The sequence below is a fragment of the Podarcis filfolensis genome (genome assembly GCF_964270895.1).
Source record: "Podarcis filfolensis genome assembly, chromosome: 9".
Lineage (NCBI taxonomy): Eukaryota > Metazoa > Chordata > Lepidosauria > Squamata > Lacertidae > Podarcis > Podarcis filfolensis.
Genome location: NC_139610.1, coordinates 51,869,504 through 51,896,641, shown reverse-complemented (window position 1 = coordinate 51,896,641; position 27,138 = coordinate 51,869,504). Strand labels below are relative to the sequence as shown.

The window sequence follows — 27,138 nt, the reverse complement described above, 5'->3', positions numbered from 1 at the left end:
AAGCAGTATCAAAGCATTTCACACAAAAAATGTACCCCAATCCAGATAAGGAGACAGAACTATGAACAAGTTCCACTTGGAATACACTACTTGATATTCCTTTAAGAATTCTGCAAATGTGTCTCTTCTATTGTTTAAACAAGATCTCATGATTCGGAAATCTTCAACACTGCTGCCCTTATCTTCTTAAAACAGGCTTATCAAAAATGTGTTTGCATCCACACCTAGTTACCGCATACTAATGGATTCTCGATGTGGGTAAACAGGAAAAAATCTGGAACATTTTAACATAAGAATCAACACCACAGTCAATACACTGAAAGAAGATAATAAAAATCCAGTTGATAGTGGGATTGGAGCTATTGAATCTTCAAACATTCAACGAATATTGTCTCCCTTAAATTCTTATTGGTTCCTACTCTGCTATGGCTTCCCGACATTGCTTTCTGCCTAATAAAAGAATAAGAAAAGACCTCCTGAATCAGACCAAAGGATTATCTCCTCTCTTTTCTTGCAATGGCTAACCAGGTCGATACCAATGGGGAGTTCATAAGCAGGACGTGAGCCCAACAGCTCAAGATCCCCAGCAACTGGAACCTATCTTTCCAATGTTAACTGCAACATAATTAAATTGTATGTCCAATTTCTTTTTGCTGCTTCTGGTAGCAGACACGGACAAATAACTGAATACCAAAGAGAGCAAATTGCCCTTGAAATAATACTTGTTCATCGCACAAAATTAAATGGCATTCTAGGAAATATCACACTGCGTAAAAAGTCAGTGTGCCAATGGTGAATTGATACAAACATTCATGCATATTGAAGCAGCAGCAAGGACAGCCTCTGCAAGGCTATATGCTGAGGCCAACAGAATTAAGATGCATGTAAAATGGGGAGCAGATATGTAACCATTTTTATTTTTTTTAAGAATGCAAATAGTAATGCTAGGCGGAACAAATGAACAAGTAACAAATTATCTGTATGAAAAGCAGAATCTGCTATTTGCGTTACGGTTACAACTACATATGCCTTTGGACAAACATAGTAACACACAAGCGCAAAAACACACATCACGAACATTTATTGCTCAGTCTGATTGCAGACGTATTGAGAGAGTCACAAGAATTTTCAGCTTACACAATTGTTATTATTTTTCTGCAAGACAGAGGTGTGTGCTGTGCGTAGAGTAAAATTTGCAAATATATCTGGAAAACAAAATAGAAGCATGATGTCTACATATTTAGGCAGCTAGAGACCAGTTCTAAATGTTACATTAAAAAAAAGCCAGGCACTGAGGGATACCAACTTGTGTCGCTTTAGGTGCCCCCTAAAGACTGGATTCTTTCATGTTTCAAATTTGGTTTTGCTATGGTTGCAGAGACAGATGCACTCAGCTGATAAATGCTAATTCAAAACCCCAATGAGTAGGCATTACTCTCTAGATTGTGGCTGATGACTTAAAATTCTCATTCCAAAAGCCAAGAAGGATTAAGGAAAAATCCTCACAATCATATACAGCTGGACTTACCCACTACTGAAGTTCCAGCTTTAAGTCCTTTGATCAGAACCTTCAGTGTGGTGGCAACTGCTGTATGGAACGCTCTTCCCTTGGACATAAAACACTAAGGATTGTATACTTTGGAGACATGCTAAAAACCTGCCATACTATGGGGTTATATTTTTATAGTGCTTTTATGCTATTTATTGCTATTTAAAAAAAAATTGGTACATTGGTACTGTTAAGCATTTATAGATCAGGTAAATAGATCATGCAATAAAGGTAAATTTCAACAGGTAAATAGATCATGCAATAAAGTGCTCATAAGGTTTATTTTGATAATTTTCTTTAAATATGCATTCCTTCAAAACAGGGTGGCCACTTACATACTACCCTCTGGCGCTGTGGTTTAAACCACTGAGCCTTTTGGGCGTGGGTAGGCAAACGAAGGGATCTGGCCCAATCGCCTTCTAAATCCGACCTGCAGACGGTCCAGGAATCAGCGTGTTTTTACATGAGTAGAATGTCTCCTTTTATTTAAAATGCACCTCTGGGTTATTTGTGGGGCCTGCCTGGTGTTTTTACATGAGTAGAATTTGTGCTTTTATTTAAAATGTATCTCTGGGTTATTTGTGGGGCATAGGAATTCGTTCATTCCCCCCCCCCAAAAAAAATATAGTCCGGCCCCCCACAAGGTCTCAGGGTCAGTGGACTGGCCCCCTGCTGAAAAAGTTTGCTGACCCCTGCTCTTGGGCTTGCTGATCAGAAGGTTGGCGATTCAAATCCATGTGACGGGGTGAGCTCCTGTTGCTCTGTCCCAGCTCCTGCCAACCTAGCAGCTGGAAAGCACACCAGTGCAAGTAGATAAATAGGTATCGCTGTGGCAGGAAGGTAAATGGCGTTTCGGTGCGCTCTGGTTTCCATCACAGTGTTCCGTGCACCAGAAGCAGTTTCGTCATGCTGGTCACATGACCTGGAAAGCTATCTGTGGACAAATGACGGCTCCCTCGGCCTGAAAAGTGAGATAAGCGTCGCAGCCCCATAGTCGCCTTTGACTGGACATAACTGTCCAGGGGTCCTTTACCTTTCTACCTTTATCTTTACCCCAAAAAGGACAAAAGAAGAAACAGATTTACTTTAATTTGGATATGATGTCTAGAGATAAGTAATTTAGAAGTACTTTATTATAATTTAATACAATAAATATTGCCATATTAGAGAATACTGTGTGGCCGGGGTGCCTGATCAGCTTGAACTCCAGGTGCTAACTTAATGGGCAACTTCAAGGCTCCTGTTGCTCTCCCTTCTTTCTTATGATTATCTATAAACTGGTATTTGACCAGAAGGCCTTTCAAATAGAGGACTAACACTGTAAAATGGCTTCCCTCCTTCAAATACTAAGCATAGGAATGTGCCTTTATAAGGGGTCAGATCACTGGTCCATTTAGATCAGTATTGGCAGCGGTTCTCTGGGTTCTCAGGCAGAGATCTTTTTCCTCCTTGTTTCTAGATGCCAGGAGATGCCAGGGAACTGGAATAACCTTCTGCACGTGCTCTACCACTAAGCTACCTGTCTCTCGTGCACCCTGCAACCTTTCATGCCGTAGCAACCTTCCTCCCACTTACTCATGGGAAAACCAAGATGAATTATTCTATAGCTCAAGAAATAATCATTTCTGACAAATCAGGACACAGAGGCTTTTTGTTTTTCAAAATAATAAAGAAGAACACTCTTTTCTGCCTTAGTTTCCTTGTCAGAAGGTGTGCAAGATGGCTGTCTGCTCTTGCTGAACCACGTCGTTCCCCATCTGTCACTAGAAATGCGAAACACTCCATAAAGCCGCACCTACACAAGTGTTTTCCTTTCAATAAAGTTCACGCTCCTGAAAAGCTGCTCTCAAGGAAGCATGGCGCTGTCTGCGAGGAAAGCCCTACCACCTTCGCAAGCCAGGAACCAACTATGCACACACATTGCTGAACACTTTTTCACAGGCTGGCATAGATTAGATTAGTGAAAGTTCAGGAGCTATACTGCAAATGAGCTTCTCCACCCTCCTTCAATGAACCCAGAATGCTTCTGTTGGGCACCGCCAGTGCATCAGTGTGGGTTTTTGCTAGCTACTTCCTTGATTAAGGTGTCTGCAGTTTTTTTTATGGCTGGAATAAAGCCATTTAATTAAGAAAACAGTTACTTAATAACATTATTCTGCATTGCTTGGGACTCTATTTTGCAAGTGATGCTTTTCTCCTGGTCCAAACTTATCTTAAATCTAATTGACTTTTAAATACAAGTATACTGTAACTGACCTGTAGTACGTATATGCAATCACATTTTGACAGCTCCAGACAAACCATGGATGCCTTTTAATGTAAGTTAAGAAAAACACTGCATGCTGAATTGAGCGTAAAAATAACAAGGCGAACTGCCTAGGATATTTTGTAACTGAAAGCAAGTTTGAAATCATATCTACAGGGAAAGCTACTCGCACAACAAATACTGACTGTATCTGCGAAACACGATAGGATAAAGGTGTTCAGTGCAAAAAGACAGCCATGGTTGTTAAACTAGAATTTCATGTTACTTGTTTCCAGTGACCTTGAAGAATAATAGTCTGTTTTCCCAGTTCATTTTATAAATGTAATGCTTTCTTCCCTCATTTTAAGGCTAAAACCACAATCCCCAAAATCCTGCTCCTGCCATCATCATTAGTAAACAATCTACACTAGTTTTGTAATAAATACCCAGGAAAAAAGACTAGCAATGCAATCCAAACCCACTTTGCTGTGTATGTATGTGAATTGGGCAAAGGCATTCTTCTGGCCAGCCCAGCTGTCCTCTGTTGTGATGCCACTGTGCTAGTGTGAAGCTCCTCAATTCCACCTGGCAAATGTGTGGGCCGGCACACTTTGTTCCATGTATTTATTATTTGTTTAAAAATTTGATGGTCTTTATTCTGTATTAACATACTGAGTATGTTTTTATACTGGCTTTTTAGCTGCCTAGGTGTATTAAGTGACTAGCAAAGAAAATAAACATACAATATATTAGTAACATGAGAATCCCCACCACACACCACATAGACTTGTTATGGCTCACAGACTTTGAAGGGGCAAATCTGAACCACGTCATGAGTGGTTTGTGAACTGCAGCTTTCATTGGAGTACTCATGAAAAACATGGGAATGAACAAGCAGTACAGCAAACAAAGATTTCCTTTTTGAAACTCAAGATCTCAAACCCGATATTCTGCTCTCTCTCTCTCTCTCTCTCTCTCTCACACACACACACACACACACACACACACACGATCACAATGGTCCTTGGACTCCCTCCAGTCTGCACCAGCCAAAAGCTATTCTTTCCAGCTTCTTTTTAATAGCATCTTTTAAAAATCACTCATTATTGGGAAGGAGCTAAAGTTATAAATAAGATTTCATAGCAACATAAAAAGTGCATACCGGTGAAAAAGACTGAATTCCAAAGACTTATGGAGTGAAAAGTGAGCCTACCATCAAAAAGTTTAACTAAAATTACATTTTGTTTTCATCAAAATTGCTCATCTTTCTGCTTTTGCACGTGTGTGTGTGTTTTGCAGGTTCTCTCCGTAAGACATTTTTATTCTTTGGAGGAGGATAAGAACTGTGCCCACATAGAAACTCCCCATTTCTCGACGAAATTTATGAGAATTTTGTTATTGCTTTGACACACACTTGCTGTTGTTAAAATTTGTATTTCCACAAGTTGTTGCTAAAGGCACATTCATGATCTGGGGTGTGTGTGTGTGTGTGTGTGTGTGTGTGTGTGTGCACGCATGTGTACACACAGAGTTGTTTTGTGCAAAATGGCTCTTGTGCAAAACAGCTGTATTATAAAAATAAAATTGGCCTTTCAGGAAAAACCAGCAGGTAGAAAAGACATTTGCCATTGGCTGAAACAACACTAATTTCCCATTTTTGCATGCTGAGGAAAGTTAATGAACCTTTATTATTACTATTATTTTTTTATTTTAAAAAAAAGTACAGAGGCTCTGCACAAGACTGCTTTTGCACACAACTTCTGTATTAAAACTGTAAAAAAATAGATACTAACAGGACTCAGCAAACAGATTTGAATTGGGAATGAAGACTTGTTTGCAGATCATAAATCAGACTTTTAAGTGTTTACTTTTAAAATTAATGCAGTGGTTTTGCACAAGTCCCAACCTTGTATAAAACCTCCATATTTTAAAATATATTATCTACATATATTTAAACAGGAATTGACAGCTATAATATGTAACCGTGAATCGGGAGTGAAGGAAGATGGGAATGTGGAGCAGAGAACAGAAGGTCAAGGGGGAATACGGAGTGAGGGAAGAATCAGGGGACTATATAACCCTAGTGAGTTTCCTGAAATTGACAATGTTTTTGTCCATTTCGTATTTGAATGGTTTCCATCCCCCACCCCATTTCCCACCAAGGTTTTAAATATTTGCAAAGCACATGGTTTGCATTTAAATATTTGCAAAACACTTGGGTTACATCATGGGCCATTTAAAAAGCTACCCTCAACCGAAAGTAGAATGCACCCCAAGTCAGGCAAGGAGGAAGGAAGGCTCCACGGCTGGCTTTCCAGCGACATATCCAAGAATGGTCTTCTGCAGGAATCCACCTTAATTCCAGATACACTATAATTTTTTGTGTACATCCACCTCAATATACAGCACTTCGTTTTGCCCATGGTCAATTGCACCAGTAACGTTTGCTCCTGCGCATTACAAAGCTCATGCTTCTGAAAATTCTGCTAACATTGTTCAGTGACCGCTATTGCTCCATAATGAACTCCCCCTGCTCTTTATTCTCTCTATACTTATGGTATTTACTTGTGCAACCGGTTCAATGTCACACCCTTGAAGTATTTGCAGAATGCTGCAGAACTGGCTTACGCTTTCCAGTTCTTCTACCAACTATCACCTTCAAACAGCAATCCATTCACACACATCATTGCTCAATAGATTTTGGGAGGCTTAACAAAAGAATCGAAATCTTAGACTGAACCATGAAGGTTCAACAGCTCTCATCATGCATATCATACACTGCTTAATCCCAAGCAAACGTTTTCCTTTAAAGGAACTGGAAGGGGTTTCTTCAGAGCCTTAGGACAAGATTTTTTCTCCCAGCCTCAGCTATTATCTAATGTGAAAAAGCACTCTAACCCAGGGATGGAGGAACCTGACGTCCTCCCCGCTCATGCTGTTGGGACTCCCCACAACCAATAATCAGGGGAGCTGGGAGCTGTAGGCCCCACAACATCTGGAGAGTCATGTGTCCCCCCTCCTACGCTCCACTGGAAAGCGAAAGCTGAAGCTGAGCAGAAAAGCTTCTCATTTAGTTGCATTTCATGAGGCTCTCCTCACAGCAGGTTCCACTCGACCTTGTGCAGAGGTGAAAGTGGCAGCAGGCTGCTGAAAGCTATCATGTCAAAATCTCAAATTACATTTCTGCGGTGGAAACAACCGCTTTTCTCTGGCTTCCCCTCTTAAGTCACGGAGATAGAGTGGAGAGGCATCGCTTTGCTTACGTACTTCACCTAAGCCCCCTTCTCCATCAATCTTGGGGCAGAGGCAATGGCTTCTTGAATTGCTATTATATGCAGCAGTGCCTTTCAAAAGCAGAGCTGCTCTCTCTCAGTCATCACACGTCAAGGAAGCCTGACTTGTGAAAGCCCAGCCAACACAGTTTGGGACCCACTAAGCCAGAGAAGACACCCACCAATCATATATGGCTTTTAAAAACTCCTGATTTTGCTGACTGACTGAAGCTGGGGGGGGGGGAACGGAACGGACTAACCATTATACATACACACATATACAGTGGTACCTTGGGTTAAGAACTTAATTTGTTCTGGAGGTCCGTTCTTAACTTGAAACTGTTCTTAATCTGAGGTAGCACTTTAGCTAATGGGGCCTCCCGCTGCCACCACGCCACCAGCGCACGGTTTCTGTTCTCATCCTGAGGTAAAGTTCTTATCCCGAGGTACTACTTCCGGGTTAGCGGAGTCTGTAGCCTGAAGCGTCTGTAACCTGAGGTACCACTGTATTTCAGCTCCTTTTTTTTAAACAAGTATGGATTTTTAACCATATACCACTCTCTCTCTCTCAGGGTCTAATTCCAACATTTCTTCTTCTTCTTTAATGCAGCAGCATTCTGATCCCATGTATTAAGTTTGGCCTTTCAGGACACAGTGTTGGAAGCTGTGCCGTGCTCTTCTTACTTGCAGGCAATGAGGCAAAAATATACAGATTTAACTTTAAAATGCACCTCTGCAGTGCTTAAGTGAACATCCGCTTTTTGTGCTGAGGACAGAACGCAAAGTAGCACAAGCAAAAATGCAGCAGCCAATGTATTTACCGAAAGGTAAATTTACTCAAGTCTTTAAGGCATTTCAGCCTCTCAAAAATAGAAAAAGAAAAGAAAAGAAAAAGGAGGGGGGAGGATCGGGGTAGAAAGGAAATGTATTGGAACTAGATTTAGTTATTTTTAAAGTTAAGTAAATGTCAACTTAAGAGGCTCTACAGAAAACTAATTTATCTATAGTGATGATACCTAACTCCTTAAAATGCAGGCCTGCAGTCATAAAGACGCTCTCAATGATAGATGACATTTTAATTTACAATAGTAAGCAAACAGTAACACTTCCTCACTGGAATCCAAGCAAAGCTTTAGCCAATAAGCTGATACCCAAAATATAAAACTTGGTGAAGAACGTTATTGATACATGTATCATAAGAAAACTTCCCTTAAGGAAGGGCAGGGGGGTGGGGTCTTTCTCAGCCCAGTGAAAGTATCCTCTCATGGCCAAGGTTTTCAGGTCACATGCCAGCATTCGGCAGGACCAAAATTAAAGTACATGTGGCCAGATAGCAGTGGGTTTGGCCACACCACACTCCGTACACTCATACCACGACATCCATCCAAACTCTCACCCCAGTCTACAGCAAAAGCATCCTTCTGGAGCCAGGGAGTGCAGAGAGAGGGAAGAGTTAAGCCTTTCCCTCCAGACTATCTGATTTTTAGAAGACATCTGAAGGCAGCCCTGTATCGGGAAATTTTTAATGTTCTGATGTTTTACTATTTTTTATATGTGCTGTAAGCCGCCCAGAGTGGCTGGGGAAACCCAGCCAGATGGGAAGGATGATAATAATAATAATAATAATAATAATAATAATAATAATAATAATAATAGACAATTGCGTGCACACACCCTGAAATGTCTCCCCCCCCAGCTGCATTTAGGCTTGATGAGGATTAAGTGTTAGCACTTTCCCACCTCTGCCATAGGCAGCGGTGGGCCTTGGTGTCTCAAATTCCAGTGACGCCATGTGCGACGCCAAAATCCACCCCCTGCCTCTCACCTGCCACTGGACATAACAGTGCTGGCATTTACTGCAGCACCCCAGATGCTCTGCACCCAGCGCCCAAGTCGCACTCCGCTAGAGACACCTCTGCCATGGGGCCTAATTGTCACAATAAACAGCTGCAGTGGTAATCCTATGTATAAAGACCAAACAAGAAATTGGGGGGGAGAGATCCATAATCCAACCCTCTAAGCACCTTTTATAGAAACTGAACACTACTTACAACAGGGGAGCCTGACTAAGCTCGGTACTGAAATCTTGTATATGCACCTATGTGTGTGTTCTTTGGGGTGGGGATTACCCCTTAGCCCCGTGCTGTTTTCTTTATTATCTCCCCCCCCCCCCGCATCCATCAATTTCCTTCCAAGCTGCTATTTGCCCTGTATTTGGGGGGTGGGGTGGATTCACAGGTACCTATGTGATACTTGCACATTTCCCCCTGTGGGGCAAATAGTTGCTTTGAAATGGGGGTGTTCGCTGGGGGCAAGCGTATGTGGAAAAGATATTTGTAGAGAGAAGCCTAGCCTTCTCTCTTTTTATATGTACAAGGATCTCCCCCCCCCCCCCCGCAATGGAGAATGATTCTCAGTCTTGAGTCCGCACCTGCAATCTGTGCAGTTCAGACACAGGTTTCACCATCTCATCTCCTGTAATGTCAAGAACTTGGTGAGGAGCTTGACACGCGACAGAAGCAACTCCAAGGCTTTCCTTGCCTGATTAAATTGCCAACACATCTCCTTCAGAGTTCAAAATGTAAATGTGAGCTTAGGCTGAGCAAATCCCACCAGATCATCAAATATGGATATTATGTGGTTCCATCTGTTCCTAAAGATACATGAATATGCAAGATAATCAACATGGCGACACCTGCAATCACAATGCAGAATATTGCCCTCCTATAAGCAGCTACTTACTACCTGTGATTAAACTAGGATGGGGAAAATGTTGAAGGCTTCTAAAATGGCACATGCTCACTAAATGATAATAGATTATGAATGGCATTGCTTGATATTCCTATTTTACAGCTTTATTTTTTTTTTAAAAGTTAGCAAGTAGAGACAAATTTAGTTTTTTAAAAACATGTTTGTTTTTGGTTATAGGCAACATTCCACACCTCCAAATATTTCACACTAAATAGGGTCCATGGCCTGAAGCCAATGAGTTATTTTAGGCATGTCTATAGGTCAATGTGTGTAATATGTGACTCCTCCTCCCTTTTGAACAGCAGATACCTCTTCCTATAATGCTATAACACAATCTGCTTCTGAACACCCGCTTCTAATTAAAAAAAGGATTCTTATGTGCCATGAAAGGTGACTGATCTAGAAATGCGAGTATAATGCCTTCCCCTTCCTGCTTGTCACAAGTCTGCCTGTTTGGCAGAGTTGATAACTAACTCAAGATCACCCTGTGAACTTACTGGCTGTGTGAGGATTTGAACCCAGAACTCTCCCATCCTAGAATAATATCCTAGGCATTGTACCACACTTACTCTCAACAAAGCACTACTTTGCTACTCACCCCAAGACAGGGAATTTTTTTAAGCACATATGCAGAATGCATAGATTTTTAGATACTTTATGAACAAACAAACAAACAGCATTCAAAGTAATATTTGTTCCTGGTCTCATTTATAATCAAATGCTATTATTTCATAGAAAGGAAACTGGCAGGTTGCATTTGCATATGAAAATTGCTACAGCAGTACTTGTACCATTGAAAGCTAGTCACCATTTTGTGGTCTTTTGACGCCTGGAAGGAAGGAAGGAGGAGGGAGAATCCAGCCACCGAATTATTCTACACAAAAGACAACATGCTCTACAGCTGCTATTGTGTACACAAAGGCTCCGGTGTACAAAAGGTTTTCAATACCACTGGGGTTATATAAAGAGGAAGAGAGTTATAAATATCCACCTATATATAAATACATGGATGATTCCACCATACTTCCAAGCATAAACTGACAGCGTAGATTTATAGTGCCCTCTGACCCAAAGATGTTTCATTCAACTTTGAGGCCTGATCAACTTAAAACAGTTAAACAAGAGGTTACACTTGCTACAGATATTTGGTCCTCTTCCGTATAATCCTTTGTGACCCTCAAAACTATGCCCATGCAAAGTTTTTCCCCCACACGTGGCAGGTAATGATGCAGAAAGAAGGCTGCAGAATGGAGAAGTCTCTCATCTAAGCATCCAAGGGTGTGCAAAGAAAGAAATGGGCCAAATACTGGCATTCATTTTGCTACATCTGCACACACAGAGAAATGAAAACATTTGTGGTTTGGGGGCCATCTGTCAAGAGCAGCAGGCTGTGGAACAAAGCAGGTGCTCTTAGGTTACAGGAAGAGGCTGTGGGTTGCATTTTCCTCACCCATCACAAAAACAACAGCAAGAACTGGGAAGCTGGTACGCTGAGCCTTAAATAACCAGAAATTTAGAAACAAAAACAAACAGGAGAGAAGTCTCTAAACAGGATTGCTTCCCCACCCCACCACCCCTTATAACAACATGCTCATTTATTTGCATATTGCACTTGTCTTTTTCTCCTACACACCTGAGAATTGATATCAGGATTGTACAGACAAAAAAAGACTAACTTCCTTTTAGGTGCCACATCATCTGACAACATCTAGGGAGATTCTCAGGACCACACGGCTGTTTGCATTGTCACAACACACAATTGCATTTAGTTGCTCTTCGCTCTTTCCATTTTTTTAAGGAACATGCTGTTCCTGAAGATTAGAAAAATGCAAGAACACATTAATCCACGGCTGCACTTAGATCCTGCAGACTGATGTGGTGCTGATGGGGAGTGAAGGAAGAATCGGAGAAGGGAAGCAGACATTTAAAAAGAAAGGCAAAAAGAAAAAGAAAGCCCTCGGGTATGCAAAAGGCAAGCCTGACACTGATTCAGGGCCAAGGCTTGGATTTACAACAGTCCCAGTCAAGCCTCAGAAAAGGACAACAAGAGACAAGATTTCCAGCTGGCCCTTTGGGTAGCATGCGGAGCCAGGTCTGGCCATCCTTTCCTTGAGCAGCCAATCAAAAACAATGGCAAGAAGGAGAAATTCAAAGCAAGAGGGAAACTTCTGAGAACAGAACCTTTCTTACTTTACAGGCACATCCTGCCATTTGCCACCTTAAGAGAAACTAGGTTGAGAAAATAGTACATCTTCTGTTTGTCACCACAGGAGATGAGAAGATACTTTTTTCAGAATTAGTAGGAGCAAAAGGAAACAGGGAGGAAAGGGATAGAGGAATGAATTGGGAGAACACTTAGCGTCTCTCAAACGTGCTTGGCAATCAGGGGAGGGGGGACATTGTTAGGATGTGAAACCCGTATTTTCAAAGCTCACTTCGTTTCCCCCACAAAATACTCTGCTCTGGGTTTGCTTGCAATTATGTCTAATGGCACCTGGAAAACTGTGGCGGACCCTCTCAGACAAAGAGTGAAGAGGAGCTCGCCTTCAGCACTCAAAACACAGAGCAGTTTCAGGAAATGCAAGCAAGAGCAAAAACTAAAAATAATTGCTGCAGCAACAGACTCATGGATAGGTCCTCACTTCCCTTTGGTGCACCATGGCAGTGACCAGGAGTCAGATTCCTCTTCAGCTGATGGAGCAGAGGGCACAAACATAGGCCACACAGGGCCAGACACAGAAGATGGACAACCTGTGTGGCCTAATTGCCCAATGGACCAACCACCGTTGACTTAACGAGTGGGAGAAATGAGAGGCAGAAACAACGCAACAAACTAAAATACCAAAATTCAACCATGGCAATTCATGGTTTGTAGTCATCTTTCAAAGGTAACCTCTCAGTTTACAATATACAGGTGGTGACCATTTTGCACATGTCTGATGCGGGTCTGAAGAAGGCAGGAAGAGGGGCAGGGCATAATGGGGCGGGCTCATGCATGCTCTGCCAACGTGCGAGGGGACCAGGAACAGAACAACCCCCCCCCCAAATGGTCACCGCCTACATACTACTATTGGGGGGGGCACTCAGCCACAGGAGGCCCTAATTCTGTGCATACCTCTAAATCTGCCACTGGGCTATGATGCCACTATGTAGGGTAGTGGCTCAGCTTGTTCCCTGTGGAAACAATATAAGAGCTTTGTGTTCGTAGAGCACAGTCTGTGCACCCACATTCAGTCTGAACCCCTCTTTATCTAACTTAGCTTCAGTAGACCCTGTAACCAGTCTGGACTTTACCCTGTAACCAGACTTAGTTCTGCTTCGCCTCACAGAAGCACAGAGCAGTGGAAAGAGAGAGGGGGGGGAATTCTACACACATCCAGTTACCTTATGCTGCCTGTTCCTTTCCAGTGAGTTCAAAATTGTTACAAAACTGACTTCATTTTAGAACATTCCTGCCTCTGGACACAAGTGTCCCAAGCTCCAAAAAATTTAATTCAGCCTTCTAATTAATACAGACTAGATAACTTAACCATACGCTTTCTTGGTTGTGTGTGATGAAAGTTGGACACTGTTGAAGTGGTTTAATCATGCTGGCCACATGACCCGGAAAGCTGTCTGTGGACAAATGCCGGCTCCCTCGGCTTGAAAGTGAGATGAGCGCCACAACCCCATAGTCACCTTTGACTGGGCTTAACCGTCCAGGGGTCCTTTACCTTTTACCTTTTTATATGCAACCCAAGAAATCGACTCACTATAATATACAGCGTTCGTGAGTTTAGGCACAAACACACATGTATGATTCCCTCCCCAGTAACATACAGTTATAAAATGTTGATTTACCTTAGCAAACACACACAAAATTATTTTCGTTATGCACCTGCCCAAACACAGATATACCTAAGTAACACAACAAAAGTTTGCATCATGCTGTGAACAAGTGTTTTTTTCAGCCCTGATGAAATACAGTGGTACCTCGGGTTACATACGCTCCAGATTACATACGCTTCAGGTTACAGACTCCGCTAACCCAGAAATAGTACCTCGGGTTAAGTACTTTGCCTCAGGATGAGAACAGAAATCGTGCTCCGGCGGCGCAGCAGCAGCAGGAGGCCCCATAAGCTAAAGTGGTGCTTCAGGTTAAGAACAGTTTCAGGTTAAGAACAGACCTCCGGAACGAATTAAGTACTTAACCCGAGGTACCACTGTATCGTGAGTACCAGGACAACCGGCCTCCCAAAAATGTGATGCTTAAGTCTTCAAGAACCGAAATATTTTTACAGTGCTGCCTTGGATTCCAAGGTTTGGGAGTAGAGAATGACCAATTACCACAATGTAGATTTATGATGGAGTGTGGCTGGCCATCAAAGGAAGTCTTTAACTCAGCCTTATTGGCAGCTGATACAATTTGCCTCCCAAACACACAAATGTATTTTAAGAAGAAGTTGCCCTAACAAAAGGTGAAATTAAGATTGCTGCAGGAATAGAACAAGATTGTGTTCCATGCACCTACTTGACAGAAAGCCTAATTAGAGGGAAAGCGTTGATTAGTTAAAGATGTTGTCTTGCTTTAATTGGAAATTAGGAAGGAAGCTGAGCACTGATTGCCATTAGGCAGTTAAGAATATGCATCAAGCAAAGAAGCCTAGAACACTTTCTCTGAGAAATATTATTTCCAATGGCAGCACTCCGGCTCCGGAAAATTACAGGAAAGTACTTTAGGGGCAAGTCTTTAATAGCTCACACTCCTCAGTCAGAGTAGGATAGCAGAGTAAATGGAATTGCCTTTACAGAAATTACGTATTTTCAGCAGACAATTTATCCACCAGCTGCCAGGAACACAATTCCAATTTAATTTAATGTATTAGAAAAGAATTACTCCTATCCAACTTTTGCAACTATAAATTTAGCACTCTGCCACCTCCAACACACCACCCAAGGAAGACCGTATTTAGTGGAGCCCTTTGCTCTAAAAATGGACAAACTCTCACCAGAGTGAATTGAAAACAGGCAGGCAAATACAATTCAAGCAGCGTCAAGAGTATGCAGTTTTTCTACCCCACCCCACCCCAAGTTCAAAACTGGCTCATGACTGAGCTTGTGTGGTTTATTTCCTAGATGCAAGTGGATTCTTGCCATGCCACTTGGAAATTGTAGCGTGGAGGCAAGGGACCACATGGCACTCCCTTTCTTCCCGTGTTTGCCGTGTGCGGTAAAACCTTGCCCTTTGATTGGCTGCTGTTCCAGGTTCACACACAGTGAGCACATGATCGAGGGTGCAGGGTGGCAGAGATGGTGGGAGCTGCATTTGCCCAGCAAGTGGAAGCTTCCATCTGAGAAGAAGCTACTGCCACTCAAGACGCTTCCATTTCCGACCAGTCCTCTTTGGCTGCATATGAAGCCAAATGCAGATAAGAGACAAGTAGGAGTTCCCTGCAAGAAGGAAGTGGACTGATTGAATATGAGGACTGGGAAAGGCTGGAGGGGGGTTTTCTGTGCTCTGGTTGAGCAGGGAAGTGATTGAGTGCTATAACTTGTGAAATACATAGCAGGTTTGTTTTAAGACTCCCCTACCTGCGATCTTGTACAATAATAGTAACACTGGACTATGTGGCAGGATTGCTCCAATTTTATAACCTACTATCTGGCAGTTATGAAGCAATGTCTGGTTCCCTTCCCGCCCCCCACAAATTATTAGTATCCTTCTCCCTCAGCTGCCAGACTTGCGGTGCGTCTTCTTAAATGTCATATTTAAATTGCATGTGCCCTGTCCTTGGGGCACACAAGGGTTTTTTTCTGTCTTGGAAATCCCCTGGTAAATGGATTCTTCAAATCAGACTCAAAGCTGGCCAGACGTCAAGATGGCTATACACTACCTGAAGATAATACTGATCGCTGGGGAACCACAGCCGAAGAGAGTTACTGCCCTCATCATGGATTGCTTATAGCCATCACATAGGTATCTGGTTAGCCCCTGTGGGATGACAGATGCTGGACTAGATAGGCCTTTGGTCTGATCCAACCATGCTCTCTGTATGAGTCAGGGTCTTGTTCTGTAAATTACATACCCATTCTAAAAAGCTGAAGCCGGTTTCAACAATCAATGAACACTTGCCAACACAGCAGCTGCCCTGCTGAGTCCTCCCCTCAGCCTGAGGAACGCAGGCCCCACAGGCACACAATTGGTGCATATCTTCGTAATATTCTCAATTTAACACTATGACCCGTCGGACGTCCATTCCACCGACCAAGGCGCTTGCCTCTAACACTTACACACAATTCATAGTCCGAACCCAGTAATTCCAAATCCTAACAACTTTGTGACTGCTCCCTCACATCCCATTTGCTTGGAAAGATACCAGTTGGTAGTCCCAGGGTATCCTTTTCCGCATGGCGTTATCCATTGCAAGTGTATCCTGGTAGGAACGAACTGCATTTCCTCTGGCTGCTGGCCTGGAGAAAGAGTTATGTTCCATCATTAAGCTAAGTGTATGTGTACAACAGCATTTGTTGTCCCTCGTCTTCCCTCCTTGTTGACAGTTAAACTGTAGGATCTTTGGAACAGAAAGCTGCCCAGCTCAGAGCCGTCTGTTTACACAGATGGAAGAGAAGCTTGTTTTCCTTCCGCGAGAACGGTTGGGAGGTAGAACATCCCAGCACTGGAACTATTCTATACCAAACTGTGACTACACAAGGCTTCCAACATACTTTGGTGTGGCTCCCAGACAATTCCAGATGAAAGACTAGCTCTGTCTCTTCTTTCCATCCCACACAGGGACGCAAGGGAAGGAGAGGTTGGTCTAAACTCCACATGGGAGACCGAGTTGGCAACTGTGACTAGAAGCTTGGGGTTCAACCCAATATTAGCCACACTCAGAGGAGACCCATTGAAATGAATGGATATTCATTCCAATGGGTCTACATGGAGTAAAACAACCCTTGGCCTCGTGAACTATTGCAAGCTGTGGTCCTGGTTTTCAGGCAAGGAAGAACAGGTCTGCCAGGAAGTATCTTGTGAAACCAGCCGGATATATTTTTGTGGGGAAGTTACACTGACTTGATGTCTCCCTGCCTCTGCCCACTCTAGGGAAATAAGGAATGTTGCATTTGACTGTGCCAATGGATTAAATCCCACACTTTTGATGAACGCTTGTATAGAAATTGAATATTAATAATAAAGAATGAAAAGAGAAGCTGTGGCAGGACACAACCCCTTGAATTTGCAAGCCACCTTAATAATAATAATAATAATAATAATAATAATAATAATAATAATATATCCCGCCCATCTGGCTGGGTTCCCCCAGCCAATCTAGGTGGCTTCCAAGCACATATAAAACATAATAAAATGTTAAATATAAAACTTCCAGATAGAAAGCTGCCTTCAGATGTCTTCTGAAAGATGTGTAGTTCTTTATCTCCTTGACAGCTGATGGAAGGGCGTTCCACAGGGAAGCAGCCACTGCTGAGAAAGCCCTCTTCCTGGTTCCTTGTAACTTCACTTCTTGCAGTAAGGGAACTGCCAGAAGATCCTCAGAGGTGGACCTCAGTGGTCCGGGCTGAATGATGGAGGTGGAGACACATATTTATTATGAAATATCCCCATAAAAATGGCAACATGCAGGTATTAACTATAAGAACACAAGAGCCCTACTAGATGAAACCAAACGGGTCATCCTCTCCAGCATCTTGTTCTCACAGTGTAATAGCCTCCTCTCATTTAAGTTCCTCAGCAGCTGGGATTCAGATGCGTATCGCCATTGGTGCTGACTTAGCTCTGGCCAACCAGGAAGTTCTTGGGGCTGAAGGAACATGTCTTGTTTTTTCCTCATGCAGGAACAAGGTGGTATTAAATAAATTCAATGGATAAGAGCTAATAAACGTTATCCAAACTACGATAGCCATCTGGAACTTTCATGACGAGAAGCAACATGCCACTGAATACAGATGCTTGGGAGCAACAGCAGGCAAGTGCTGTTCCCTTCGTTCTCTTGTTGTATACTTCCTGAAAGCATGTGGGATGCAGGAAACTAAATTAGCTGGACCTTTGTTTTGAGCCAGCAAGGCTCTTTTTCTCTTCTCATGACCATGCTTTGGAGACCAAAGCCGGCTAAGCAAGCTCAGTCTGGCTCCTGAAGGAGAAACCAGGTGTGCAGTCAGCAGTCTCCAAAGAAGCACATCCTGTGGTGAACTTCCTCTGAGCTCAATACATTCCACACTGATCCTTTCAGGGACAGGCAGGATCTGAGCAGGCTTAGCTACCTCTTGCTCTGCAAACAACTGTGCAAGCAAGACCTTATTGGGCTTTAGAGAAAACTGATGCCCAGATCAAGCTGCCACAATCAATTTTGGACCACAAGCTGGATGATGATAATAATAATAATAATAATTTTATTTATGCCCTGCCCTCCCCAGCCAAGACCGGGCTCAGGGTAGCTAACACCAGATATAAAAACAATTGATTAAAATACAACTTAAAAACAAGATTAAAATACAACATTAAGACCTAGCCTCATTTCAGTAGAAACTCAAATAAAACTTTTTGGGGATGAAAACGTAAAATCTTCACCAAGGCCAACTATCCAGATTGGTCCTACGTGGGCCAGAAAAAAGCCAGGGAAGTCCCCAAATAGGAGTTCCATCACAGAAGGAGAAAGGAAAAAGGAAAGAGGGGAAGGGGATCATGTTGATGAGCCTGCTCAGAGCCCCACCATCACAGAAACAAGTAGGGGTGGGAGAGAAACTCTCTTCCTTCCGAGTCCCTTTCCTTATCCATTCCAATGGAGTAGGAGAAGGCATCTCCAGTGAGGGTTATTAAAAAGTGGATGTGCTTCGTTTCCCAAGCAGAAGGACAGAAATAGAGCATTGGTTCCTAACTGGTGGTCTGTAGATCTCAGGCAGTCCATGTAAGTCACCCAGGCAGTCTGTGGCACCATTCACAAAACCACAATAGAGATATCAAAAAAATTCTAAAGTAGGGGGTCCATCGCTTGGCTTCTGAAAAAGCACAGGGTCTGCAGTAATTAGCTAATTGGGAGCCACTGAAGTATGGTAATAAAGAAAGTGAAGCCTGGGGTGGGGTGGAACAGCACTGAGCATGGTTGAGCAGGACAAGTGGGAAAGGTAAAGCAACTTCTATTTTCTCTCTCCTCTCATCCATTTATTTTTATTTTTTTGCTTCAGCTTCCATTACACGTTTAATCATTATGTCCCATAGAAATATTCTCTTACCTCACCCATACACCTTTTTATTTGATTCAAAATATTTGCTTATTTTATAAAAGCGTCTCTTCTACATATTGCTACTAAATTGTGAATTAAACAGTTGTAAACTACTATTCTTGGAACATCAAAGTATTTTATTATTCTTCAAAAATGAGGCAACGAAAGAACTATAGATCAACAGACAGACGTGAGCAGCAATTCACATTGAGGTGATTACCGTAGGAACCCAAGTGCTTGAGAGAAAACGTATTACAAAACTGTACATGTTCAGGTGTTGCTGAGATCACTCACCAACCTGAAATTCACAAGCCAAGAATGCCAATGTAGAAACAGATCCAGAATGCTGATTTACCCATCTGATTTCCAAAGTTGCCTCTAGCCATACAGAGTCACAGAAAGTATGCCCTCAGGATGCCAAAAAATAAATTACAGGTTCTATTCCCTTTTCCTCCTCAAACTGTCTTGCATATGAAAGAGAAGGCATTTTTAGAATCACAGAAAACATTCATGGCATGACAAACAAGCTACTGTTTGACTTCCACTGTGCTCAGCGAGAAAGCCCACAATGTGTGAATTAAATAGGCAATCTTGAAATGTTGTCAAGAGAGATGCACTTAAATATGCAAGAGAGAGATGTAACAGAAGCAATGCCAGTCTTTTAGGCTGAAACATTCCTGAGAGCACAAGCCTGCATGTACAGCTGCTGCCTACTGCTAAAATGCACAATGTTTGCCACCTGACGTACACCACTTGATGACTGCAATGTATGTTCATCACTTGATAATCAAGGACTACAGCGAGAGCTTCCCTACACTTTCAAATAAAATGCTTTTAAATAAGAGTCCATCCCCACATTTCTTTCGGCAAATCACATCCCTAATAATGCTGTGATGTTAATGTGTTTTGTAGAACTGGCTCAGAGATTCAAGATCACTATACACACAATGGATACAATTGGGTAATAGGGTCATAATTTGCTGTGGGTTCTTTATTTACAGTGGTACCTCAAGTTAAGTACTTAATTAGTTCCGGAGGTCCGTTCTTAACCTGAAACTGTTCTTAACCTGAAGCACCACTTTAGCTAATGGGGCCTCCTGCTGCCGCTGCAACACCGGAGCACGATTTCTGTTCTCATACTGAAACAAAGTTCTTAACCCAAGATACTATTTCTGGGTTAGTGGAGTCTGTAACCTGAAGCGTATGTAACCTGAGGCACCACTGTATTTAGATTCCTTATTTATTTATGCTCCTGCCCCCTTTTTCAAGGGCTTCAGAGTGATCCCCATACTGGCTGGACCCAAGCCGGCTTCTATTTTGAGATGGGTCTACGTAGCAAGCACTCACAGACGATGCTCTATGTCACAAAACATTTAAAATCCTTCATATACATCATTATTCCCTGTTCAGGGAAGTCTTTAATGTGTGGCATTTTAATGTATTTTTAATCTTTGTTGGAAGCTGCCAAGAGTGGCTGGGGAGACCCAGCCAGGTGGGCAGGGTACAAATAAATTTATTATTATTATTATTATTATTATTATTATTATTATTATTATTATTATTAATTTGTACCACATCCTTTTTTGAAGGGCCGTGCTAAGAATTAGGATAACTAAATAGTTCTTCAATATGGTATTAAGTAGCACCTCAAGAAAGCTATAACTTAAAGGGGGGGAGTATTTGATCCCCTGCTAAATTTGCCCATTTGCCCTCTGACGAAGAAATGACCAGTCCATAATTTTAATGGTAGGTTTACTGTAGCTGTGAGGTTTACTGTAGCAGTGGTATCTTCACTGTATGTAATGAGCTGAGATTAGATGCACCTGCTGTAAGGGAGAGGTCTTACCTGTAATCCCAGCTCGTTACAGTACCTGTACAAAAGAACACCTGTCGACAGAAGCAATGGGCACCTCTTATTGTTCTCTTATAATGGCAATGTCACCCACCTGAGAGGTGCTGGAACTGAGCTCTGTCAAGTTCCAGCTGAAAAAAGCCCTGTACAGTATATATGTATCATACTCTCAATTACCTAAAACCAGGAATTTATCCTCCTCTCATCATGATTCTAGCTGCTTCTCCATTCCTTTTTCTTCCTTTCCTCTACCCATCTCCATGCCTTTGATATCTTCCCATCTTTAGATATTTTAGATATCTTCCATGTGGAAAATATTATTATCATCATCATCATCATCATCAAGAACAAAGGATGCTGTTTTAGACAAAGTCAGACCACTGCTCCATTTACTTCAACGTTGTCTACGCTGCCTGGCAGCGGCTTCTGTAGGGTTTCATAAAGGAGACCTTCTCACTCCTACTTGGAGACACTAGGGGTTGAATAAAGTATCTGCATGCAAGGCACATGCTGCTAAGCTACAGCCCTTTCCCAATCAAAATATGCTACGTTTCTGTCACGTGACCACCTTATTTTCTTTTTCAAGCCAATAAACTATTTTTCAGAAACCCTGGGTAGTATGCTACTAAATCTTACACTGAGTAGACCCACTGGAATGGAATTTGGTTAGTCACAGCTAACTTAAATACATTCATTTCAATGCAGCTAAGAGTGTGACTTAACTGGATGCCACCCATTAAGGACGAAATATTCTGTGCCTTTTAACGCATTTGGGTAATGTATCAAGATTTGTACCACACAAAGACTTTTGTCTCTCTTTCATACGCGCGTGTACGAACACACACACACACACAGAGAGAGATAGAGATTTACATAAGCAGAAGGCAAACTTTATGCCTAAAATTACACCACTTGGGTTTAAATCCAAAAAACAAAGGCTATGGATTTGCACACTACAGCCACAAAATGGCATTCCTAAGAACGTAACACTCCTAGTTTAACACCACTAAGGGTGGTGGTGAGGAATAGTTCAAGTGTTACACCAAATGCAGTAATCAACAAACAGTTCTGACTTACAATTTTAAAACTAAGTTGGTGAAAACGTGAATTACAGAATGAAGATGGGTCTTTCATTCAACCAACTTTGATGTGTAATTGTGCTTTCATGTTACAAATAGCTCTTTATCAGGCAATTCATTATAGCTCAGGTATTTAACTATTTGATTTTTTTATTCCCTGCATCTAGACCAACAACAGTTGTCTATGCTAGGTGTTTAAGCATTCTCCAAAATCTACTGGAAATTCCTTATTGTTCCTTCAACACAATGGTTGCTAAAAATATGACAAGCAAAATTCCATACACATCAGTGCTACACAGTTTGAGCCTGCAAAACCTACTGCAATTTTTTAAATGTTTGCATTAATGTTTACATACGCAGAGGATTAATAATATATTTTAAACGCAAACATGTGTGAGCTGCTGAAGTAAAGGTGCACTAATTCTATTCAATTTTATACAGCACATAAATGCCACTGCAAAATATGTGAACTAAAAATGACAAAGAAAACTCTAATAATGTAATACTGCATCCCCCAAACTCACTCTAGTATAAATAAGAATAAGACTACGATCCTAACCATACTTGCTTGGAGATGCATCCCATTCAAGAGAGTAGAACTTACTTCCTGGTAAACATACAAAAGGATCCCATTTAATTCATAGGACCTACCCCTGAGTAAACATGCCTTGGCTTAGACTGCCAGGCAGGTTGCAGATGGCAGTCTATGAACACTACTCTCTTGAACTGTTTGAGCTGCCTTAGGAATTCAAGGTACATGTAAGGACAAACACATAAAATTAGCTCAAAAAAATAAATAAATAAACCAGGCAAGCAAATTCTTGCCCCATAGTTCCCCTTAATATATTTTTTTTTTAAATCAGGACATAAATGGAAGGTTTGCACACTGAACAAACACTTCAGTTCATTTCTACACTCATAAAGAGGCCAGAAATTAACATGGAAGGTACAGATGTTAACAGAGAATAATCCATAATTCTCAAAATCCTCATACAAGCACTTCAGTGTGGATTTACCAAGAATACACCACCATAAGGCCTACTTTCATTAGTTGAAAGAGCCAAGCACACACATATAGTTCCGACTTCTCCTAAACCAGCACCACTGAAATGAATGGGAAGCTGCCCCATGTCCAATTTCCATCGGAGACATGAATGATGCATTTTGGAGAAAGCTCTGGACCCAAAACAATGGAGCTCATATAAAACCACTACGAAATAAACAGCCAAATCTGGAAGTCGTGAAGTGGAGAAACAATGCACAACGGAGGTGAAGATAATTCCTTTAAACATGGCCACTTGGCTCGCAGATCATCTGATAAAATTAGATCTATTTTCAAGCAAAAACATGAGTGTAGAAGAAGCAGGGAATTTTCCTCTCAAGGGTTTTTTCATGTTAAATATGCCAGAGTGAATTAAGTTCATGTGTAAATAAAACAGGAGTGTGCAATTCAATTACAATCTGACCTCCTTTTCTCCAGTAAAAGCTATAGGAAGGAGAACTTATTTCCTCAAAATGCAATAACAGAGCTCATTTGGAAATTACAACTCCAAGTTGTTCGTCTAATTAGCACTACAGGCAATCTCTAAGCAGTATCATAGGAATATGCTAAGTTAAATATGGTCTTCCCAAACACAGAAACACTCACAGTGGGAAAGAGGGGCCCTCATTTTCACTCCATGCAATCAACATTGTTTTATATCACAATGCACTTAGATCTGCATACATACAAAATAATTCACATTAGATTGGGAATACCCACCCCTTGCTGATAGCTTTTTAGTGTTGATAATCTTGGCAGCATATTCTTGTCCAGTAGTGATTTTCATACATCTTCTCACCACTGAAAAAGCTCCCCTGTAAGCCAATAAATCAGAGAAACATCAGTTTCAAACTGGGGGGGGGGGGGGAGCTGCGCTACTTCATAAATGGTCTAGTAATTTAGAGAGCATTAACCAATTTGAACAGTGTCAATATATGAAGCCATGAGAATGAGCACAACATGGCAATCAGCCCTAATTTGATGGACTGTAACAGTAAATTGTATTTAAGATGTGAGCATAAGCCATATCATTAACAGACTGAATAAATGTACATCTCATTATAAGTGGCAGTATTGACACATAGGAATTGTGTATTTTTCACAGAGTTTTGACTGAAAGGTGTAGCCTGAATATATTCCTGTGGTGGAATTTTATTTTATTTTAGGTACTGATTTTTTTTTTAAGCAGTCCCTCCTGTGATCCTGTAAACATGGCACTTTGTGTTTATTTAAGCATAAACACTCATGTCACACTGGAGTGGCTAGGATGCAATAAATCTTAATAGATGCAGTCCTGAGCAAGAGCATTCATTTGCAATTCCCTTGAAGAGGAAGAGCACTGAAATTAGACTGCTCTTCATGACATGTTCACCATGTTAATACCACTCCTGCCATCCGGTCAAACATTTTCAAGTCAATTTATATAACAAAATCACACCGTATTGAATTCGCACATTTTTTAAAAAATGGGAGAGAAGGAGAGAAATGCAAATCAGAAGGGAAAACACAGACCTACTGGATTGAATTCTAAGCACTCTGTGGTTATAAGGAGACCAAGAAGCATGCTTCTTTACGTTTCCTAACACTTGGGTGCAGGCTGTGTGTGTGTGTGTGTGTGCCACCCCCTTTCAGATTGTGATGTTGTTGTTTTCATGGACGTTGAAATTTGAGCCACCCACGCTGCCCAGGGGCAAATTGAGTCATCTGTGGCTCTCTCCCACCCCCTGTGCCCCTCCGCAATTTTGTGCCATTATTTTTTTCCCCAACCAGACTGATGGGTGTAAGAACACAAATCCCTAATTAACAAAGCGGCGGGCGGGGGAGGAGACCCACGCAGGGAAGCCCAGTCTGCTTTGACAGGGTTGCCCTTCCTTCATGTCTAAATGCATTGTGTATGTGTATACTGTGTAGATTTGTGTTTGTGTGTTATATTCCACATATTACACTCTACTGACAGGGCTGAACTTTCTGCATCAATAAACGTGGCACCAAATCGTCCGAGGCACAACACGGACCTGGCATGCAAAAGGAGGGCGAGAGAAAGGAAGACAGCTGCGTCGCCTTCCAATATGCATCTCTGCTTCTCCCTCCCCTTCCACTAGATTCGGCCATGGAGTTGAACTCTGCCGCGGTTCAAGCCGCCGCACCACCCGATGTGTGTGTTTGTGTGCGTAAAATTCAGCGGCAAGCTTTTTAGCAACGCGCTGACCCTTTTGCCAAGGGCTGACCTAAGGCAGGGATCTGCGCACCTTTCCCCCCGTGCCAAGCCGCCGCCGCCAGTGTGGTTCCCCTCTCAGCTGTCAACAGCGTGCCCCCCTTCGCTGCCCTGCTCCTCTCGCCACCCCCAAGCCCTCCCGCAGCCAGCCTGTCCCTCTGCTCGCCCCCGACTTACTTGCCGAGCTCCTCGAAGAGCTGATACTCGTCGGTGAACCTGGTGCAGGTGGTGGTCGAAGCCATCGTCCGCCGGAGGGCTCGCTCCTGCTGGCGCCACCGAGGAAGGCGAGGAGGAAAGGTAGGCTCGGCAGGGGGCGCGGGCAGGACGCGGCGGGGGAGGGCAGAAGCGCTTCTCCTCCTCCTCCTCCTCCTCTCGGCCACGCTCCCTCTTGGCAGCTCCTTTCCACTTTCCGGCTGACTTGTTTGTTTGCGAGGGTTATAGAGCAGGAGGGGAAGGAGAGGGAGGGAGGCGCGCTGCTCCCCCTCAGTCCCCGCGACCTTCCTCCTTGGCAAATGCTCGGGCGAGCTGTCTAGGGGAAAGGTGCCATCCGACGGAGAGGACGCCAAGGCGACGACAGAGGCGCGGAGAGTTGCACGAGGAGCCTCGACGGGCTTATTAAGCAGCAGCTACTAGGGATCGGAAGGCGAGGTTGTTGGAGAGGGAAACAGGAAAACGGGAGGCGAGGGCGACTCGGACGCCTCTCTTGCCGGGCGGCGCCTCTGCGCCTCGCGCAGACCAGCCCTTCTCCGTGGGCGAGGAAGGGTTGCGCTCCGGGCAAAGGAGCGCAGCAGGCGGGGAGTTGCGAGGAAGCGGTGGCTCGGGCGCTTCTCCTCCTCTTTCTCCTCCCGTCTCTTCCTCCGGCAGCCGTCGCCCCGGCGGTTCCCCCCGCTCGCCGCCGCCGCTCTGCGCTGTGCCACACCTCCCTCTAGCGACGGCTAGGCAGGCCCGTTCGCCCGGCTGGGCACGGCGAGACTCGCCTGACCTCTCCCGCTCCTGCTCGCTGTGCCGCCCTTCCTTCGTCTAAGCCTCCGCGGTTTCTACACACCCGCGGGAGGGGACCGGAAAGGTCCTTGCTCGAAGCGATAATCCCGCTTCCTCCCCGGCTCTTTTGTCCCTGGGGCGTGTGAGCACGCGAATGCTCCCGAGAGGGTCGTCTGAATGGGCGAGGGTTGCTTATGTTTTGTTTTGTTTCCCCCCTCGGCGGATGCAAAGGGAAGGACGTGGCGACTCCGTGTGCTCGCACTCGCCTAAGCGAAATACTCCGTTCCGTCCTTAATTGCAGGGTTGGTGAAATGTATTTCTAATGCCTTTTTAAACTCCGGCCTTTAGCCGAGCCCGCCTTCAGAGGAGAGACTCTTGGGGCCGCTCTTCTCCCTCCCGCTGCTCTCCCAAGCCGAAGCCTCCGCGGAGGGAAGCCGCCCCACCCTCCCGGGTGATTCCATCCGCCCTTCACAGCGTTCCATCCAGTGGCGTCACAATCGACACGCTACCTCGTGCGTTCTACCCAGCCAGTCTCCAGCAGGGAAAAGACGCGGAGGCGGGGGGACGAGGGAAGAGAGTGGGGGAGAATAAAACGCAATTTCCGACCTGTCGCGAGATAATGCAAGCTCTTTTAAAGCGGGGGAAAGACATAGAAGAGGGGCTTTTTGGATGTTGCTCATCCTGAATGAGCTGGGATAGCAGGCTCTCATCTATGACATCCTCCCCCCCCCCGTTCCCAGTCCTGATGGGGAAAGTTCTGCCTTTGTTTAAATGCACAGCATTAGATAAAAATAGAATACTGTATATATACGGTAAATGTTGAGAGCCTCCTTCAAATGTAGGGGAGAGTAGACCAGCGTGCCAAGTGTGTGAATCTCTGCACACTGACTTGGGGAGGGGGCTCCCAGTGAGTTCAGTGGGATTTATTTCTCT

At 43.3% G+C, this 27,138-nt stretch overlaps 1 protein-coding gene across 12 annotated transcripts in view; it reads right to left on the bottom strand.

Moving 5' to 3' along the window:
- Positions 1-26,750, bottom strand: part of CAMK2D (calcium/calmodulin dependent protein kinase II delta) — a gene marked incomplete at its 3' end in the record, with an annotated part of 142,814 nt that extends 116,064 nt beyond the window's left edge. For 2 of the 12 annotated variants that reach the window (XM_083571465.1, XM_083571464.1), the window contains exons 1-2: positions 25,402-26,657; positions 23,730-23,824 (exon numbers count right to left, since the gene is read on the bottom strand). In XM_083571465.1, the coding sequence (XP_083427591.1) occupies positions 23,730-23,824; positions 25,402-25,466 (160 nt within the window). In that variant the 5' untranslated portion in view covers positions 25,467-26,657. Of the gene's footprint in view, positions 1-23,729; positions 23,825-24,521; positions 24,712-25,401 lie in introns of those variants that run through there. The other 10 variants (XM_083571469.1, XM_083571471.1, XM_083571462.1 and 7 more) reach the window with 10 other exon arrangements.
- Positions 26,751-27,138: the final 388 nt, after the last annotated feature.